This window comes from Notothenia coriiceps, unplaced genomic scaffold, assembly GCF_000735185.1.
Source record: "Notothenia coriiceps isolate Sejong01 unplaced genomic scaffold, NC01 NC01_scaffold00017310, whole genome shotgun sequence".
Lineage (NCBI taxonomy): Eukaryota > Metazoa > Chordata > Actinopteri > Perciformes > Nototheniidae > Notothenia > Notothenia coriiceps.
This window is the reverse complement of record NW_011350011.1, coordinates 1-5,331: the sequence shown is the minus strand read 5'-3', so window position 1 is coordinate 5,331 and position 5,331 is coordinate 1. Positions and strand designations below refer to the sequence as shown.

Genomic DNA, 5,331 nt, shown 5'->3' with positions numbered 1-5,331 from the left:
ACCGTTTCCATAGTTTCCCATGTAGTTTCCCCACAGCAGCAGACGCACATTTATGACGTCCGCTGGCGCATCATAAACACGTCGGATAGTGAAAGTGCAGTCGGATTCTCAAAGCACTGTAGTCTCTTCTCCTAAATCCTTTTGAATTCTCCTATCCACTATCCCTTAACCCCGTGACGTTTCACTCAGAGGTCAAGGAATAGTGGATAGGAATAGACGATAGGAGCTGATTTTTGGACAATTCGACTGCAACCCTGGACATTATTTTTGCATGGAGTGTTCTACGCAGAATTTGACAAATTACACATCTTGAACCCTCTCTCGCGTCCACCATGTGGCGCAAGAGAACACACGCTCAACAAACATGTGCAGACCACACTTGTAATTTGCATGTAAATTGAATGGTGTTGACTAGGGTTGCGGTGGAATTGTCCAAAAATTAGCTCCTATCGTCTTTTCCTAACCACGATTCCTGGACCTCTGTGTGAAGTTCAAGGGGTTAAGGAATAGTGGATAGGAGAATTCAAAAGGACTTAGGAAAAGGCGACCGGGTTTCAGGAGAATCCCACTGCACTTACACTATCCAACGTATTTACGACTAGCCAGCGGTTGTTATTAATGTGTGTCTGCTGTGGGGAACTACAGTTTTCTGTACAGAGGACTACTGTAAGAGCATCTATATACTTTGCACCGTGCTCTTATGGTGTTGCTTAATGCAGGCTTTATGAATGTGCAGTCCAGCCCGAGATGGTTAAAATTAGTTTTAGTCATGCTATCTGAGTGTAGCATCTGTTGTTATTATTTTGCATGTCTGAGGCTATTCCACAGTTAAATTAATTAAATTAATTTTATGAAATAGATTTAACAGCCCCCACAGTGAAATCCTCCTGGCGCCCGGCTGCATCCATCTCCGGAACGTAACATAAATGTAAAAAATGGACCTGGATTTAAAATCTATGAGGTTATGTCATGGATCTAATCGATAAAGTCAATATGTCGTTGCAGCCCTTGAAATATGACAAATTCTAATTTTCTTTTTCAGCTGGGGGGCGTGTTGGTGTTTGATTGACAGCAGCAGAGTGTTTCTTTTAGTTTTTGTTTACCATGGTAATGAATTTGTTTTACTGGTATTGTCATCAACTACTATATTTGAGGTATGGATCCTTTAAATATATGGAACAAACTGATATAAATGAAGTAGATATGGACCGACCTGCTGCTGCAGTAAGGTGAAGATCTCTCCCATGTCGCTGTCCTCCAGGTTCTCCTGGTCGTGGATCTCCCACAACGGGGGCTCATCTGGATATTTCTCTACATATGTGAACTTTAATGTTGCTTCCACGGCTGCAAGAACAAAACAGACGGCTCATTTTATTAAAGTTTGCTTCATTTCAACTTTCAAACTCACTTTTAATAGGGTGTTTGTTTACGATATAGCTTTGATATGCTATTTCATTCAATATTGCTTAATTTCATTGTGCACAAGGTGAGATTTCCTAACAGTGTTAAACACATGTGTGGAATGGATAATAATTTGCAACCATAGATGAAGACATTTACTCACTTTCACCGTTTTCCGCTGCATCTGACGTTACATTGATGGTGAAGCTGATAGGCTTCTCTGAAAGAACTACAAACACACATGTATTAGTATCAGATGCTATTCAATAAAGAGGTTTAATTTAACACACCATGTGACAATTCCTAATCTGACAGCAGAGAGCAATCTGTCTTAATGCTTGAAGGAGTGTCATTACAACATCAACATGTTTTGATGCCTTATTACATACTTCTGCATCAGTTTTACAGAGTGGCATTATGTTTGTGCAGCTGGTGGAGGGAGTCGTTTTCAATGTATTCAGTCTTTTCATTGTTCCAAACCTTGGAGCCACTTAAAGGAGTCCGAAGATAAAGAGAATCATAGTGGTAGTAAGATGGTCACTGGGAAAAAGTACAACAACATTTGAAATTCTGAATGTATTTTAATTGTTTTGACTTTTCTAATGTTATCTTTTACGGATAAATATTGGATAATTATACATCTTTGAGCATTAAGAAATAATGAAATTGAACAATCTGAGAAGTAAATTAATCAGAAACAGGTTTCTTGCCAAGTATGTTCACATACGAGGAATTTGCCTTGGTGTATATGGTGCACTGCATACATAAACACTTAAAGATAGATTGTAAGACAACGACCACAAAATAAAACTATTAATAAAAACCCAAACTATTATAACATTAAAATATAGATTTACATGAAAAAATAGATACCAAAAAGTATAATATGACAAAATATGTTAGTATTATCATTGTATCACTTGAATAGGAAATGTAATGTTTTAACAAAGAGGTAAGGATCTACTGGTTTAATATTTAACAATCATTTGTATTTTATAATCGTATCATATTTATATATTTGATGTGAAGTGTTGATCCCGTTTAATCAATTGCACTATTAGTAACCATTTCAGGCAATTAGAAAATAGCAAAAACTAAATAAGGAATGTATAGGGTTATATAGGTCGTTATCTAAAATGTTGAAGCAGTGACCAACATATATATACATATGCATTAAACAGGTTAGAGTTACTACAACTGAATGTAGTTCGGAGAAACGCCACCTCACTGTCCATAGTCATGTTCTCAGCTTGTCCTTCACTGCTGCATGTCTGGCATATAGCTGCAGTACCGTTACAACAACAATACATATAACGTTGTACCACTTTGTGCCCCAGAAATAGTTACATTTGATGGATGTATGTTTCAGTCAATTATGTCGTGAGTCATTGCTAGACTAGGAGCTAACTCTGTCTATCGCTTCTCTGTTTAATGATGTTTCATGAATTAAAGTCAAACCTGTGTAAGAGTCTGGGTATATAGACTCTATAGCTTCCAGTTCATTCCTTTGCTCTTCTGCGTAGTCCGTCATTTTCACGTTATCTAGAGGTTAGACAGAACATCCCACTTTGCTCATCTGAGGCTAACCATGGAGGCTAACAGGCTAACTGCTGCTGCGTGTTGCTCATCGATCATATCGGGATTCAGACTCTTTGGTCTGACAATATAACTAACACTTCTTTAGCTGTTTCAAACCCGTCAAACATCGTTTAACTTTTAAAAACGTGCCCAAAATACACGTTGGCGCTATAACTGTAGGCATTTCTGCTTTATTTAGGAATTATTCACCAGTTTCATATCACACACTGATCGTATCCATTGTTCTGGTCTGCAGCCCACAGGCGGAATCCATGGATTTTTTTCAACCAACTTTATTGAGTTCAACAAGTGCAATTCACCAAAAGAGAAGAAAGATAATGATGACACTTCTGCATACAACTTTAAGATTGAGGCCTTGATGTATGTTTGAACTTTATGAGTGAATCTATTTATTAATTATAACTTAGGAGCTCGTCAGTTGAGATTCCAGCCAAACATAGGTCTGACACAAGAGACAGACAATCACAACTGGAGCCAACCATTAAGCTAAACATCAATTAAATACTATTAGACCCTACATGGTGCAACAATGTTACCTTCAGCAGAAGATGAGCTCCAGGGATTATTCAAGTTTCAACTCGTCTGTCCCAACAGTTGACAACAGACCATTGGGTTGTAGCAGGGTTTGGCTCTACTAATAGTCTAGATCGGTTCATTTGGAAATACAGATGGAGTCCTAGATCTGACATGAGACTAGAATCGGAGCGTATAGTTTACAAATGAACAGAGTAAACAGTCAGCACCAGTCATAAGAGGAAACGTGTTCATACCGCAGGTTGGAATGTTTAAACAAATGCAGAGACATATAGTAAACTGCTACAGAGACAAAACTAAGTTCACATACATGCCATGATTTTAATAGGCAAGAAAAGAGGAAATTGCAAAGTAATGTAAACAATACAGGATATAATAAGACACTTTACAAATGTTTCATGGTTGGAAATACGTGTTTGTATTAATGCTACAAAAGGTTAGGATATAATAAAGCGAGGTTAGTACCATCCTTGTTATAAAGAGTTTTACAGTTGTATAATAATTATATAAATATGTTTGGTGGATTAACTTGTACAATCTTTGTAAACAACTGGCTGCAAAACGACCCCATCGACCTCAACTGAACCAAACTAACAGAGTGTGTTCAGTAGAGTGTATGCAGCGTGTATAACACAGTCTTGCCCTGCTGTCAGTATTTATTACTGTAAGTGCTGCTAGTCCCATCCACTGCATGGGGCACTTCCCATATAAAGTCTGAGGGGGGATGGCTGAGTAAGCGCTAGTTTTTACCCCTGAAATGAAACTGTAGTATGTGCTGCTCATGTGTTTCAATCAATCAATCAATGTGTATTTATATAGCCCAATATCACAAATGTTACATTTGTCTCAGTGGACTTCACAGTTTGTACAGAATATCAGTATGGCAATACGACACCCTCTGTCCTTAGACCCTCACATCGTACAAGGAAAAACTTCCAGAGAAAACCCACAGTTTAAAGGGAAAAATTGCAGAAACCTCAGGGAGAGCAACAGAGGAGGGATCCCTCTCCCAGGACGGACAGCCCTGCAATAGATGCCGTGTGTAAATCGAAAAGATAATGCATTTTACAGCGTAGGTAGACCAAATGTTTGGAAATGCATGTGTCTATAGTAAGAAGATGAGTCCACGAGGATATCCATCCAGGACTCATGATCCAGGACCACAGCAACAGGATCAGCCATGACTCCGGATCCCAGCGTAGATAGACACCAAAAAGAAATTTGGGGAAGCTGGGTTATTCGGAACATGATAGTACACAGGTACAAACAGAGAGAAGGAAGAAGTAAGGTGTCCCCCGACAAACTAAGCCTATAGCAGCAAAACTAGGGGCTGAATCTAATCAGCCCTAACAATAAGCTTTATCAAAAAGGAAGGTCTTAAGCGCACTCTTAAAAACGGATAGGGTGTCTGCCGCCCGAACACAAACTGGAAGCTGATTCCACAAAAGTGGAGCTTGATAAGAAAAGGCTCTGGCTCCCATTGTACTTTTAGAGACTCTAGGAACAACCAACAACCCTGCATTCTTGGAACGCAATGCCCTAGTAGGACAGTAGGGTATAATGAGTTCTCAGTAAGGTAAGATGGCGCCTGTCCATTAAGGGCTTTGTAGGCGAGAAGAATAATTTAAATGATATCCTGTGTTCTATAGGGAGCCATTGTAAGGCAGCCAGAACAGGAGTAATGTGGTCCCTTTTCCTAACTCTGGTTAGTACACGAGCTGCAGCATTTTGAATCAGCTGAAGCGACTTGACTGACTTCTTGGTACACCCTGATAATAAGGAGTTACAATAATCCAG

General features: G+C 39.0%; 1 protein-coding gene across 1 annotated transcript; it reads right to left on the bottom strand.

Annotated features, from left to right (window-relative positions):
* Positions 1-459: 459 nt before the first annotated feature.
* LOC104950245 (RWD domain-containing protein 1-like) lies at positions 460-3,034 on the bottom strand. The gene is made up of 4 exons (XM_010776733.1): positions 2,860-3,034; positions 1,565-1,630; positions 1,214-1,344; positions 460-480 (listed from the first exon to the last, which is right to left on the bottom strand). The coding sequence occupies exons 1-4, from the start codon at positions 2,930-2,932 to the stop codon at positions 460-462; spliced, it is 291 nt and encodes a 96-aa protein (XP_010775035.1). The 5' UTR covers positions 2,933-3,034.
* Between the last annotated feature and the right edge of the window lie 2,297 nt (positions 3,035-5,331).

What these genes read in the sequence shown, in the direction of transcription:
- LOC104950245 (XM_010776733.1), bottom strand. Translation starts at nt 2,932, where the DNA reads ATGACGGACTACGCAGAAGAGCAAAGGAATGAACTGGAAGCTATAGAG. An exon ending in TGCAGCGGAAAACGGTGAAA is followed by an intron (nt 1,345 to 1,564) that starts GTGAGTAAATGT and finishes TTGTTCTTGCAG; the next exon opens with CCGTGGAAGCAACATTAAAG. An exon ending in TCACCTTACTGCAGCAGCAG is followed by an intron (nt 481 to 1,213) that starts GTCGGTCCATAT and finishes AACTTCACACAG; the next exon opens with AGGTCCAGGAATCGTGGTTA.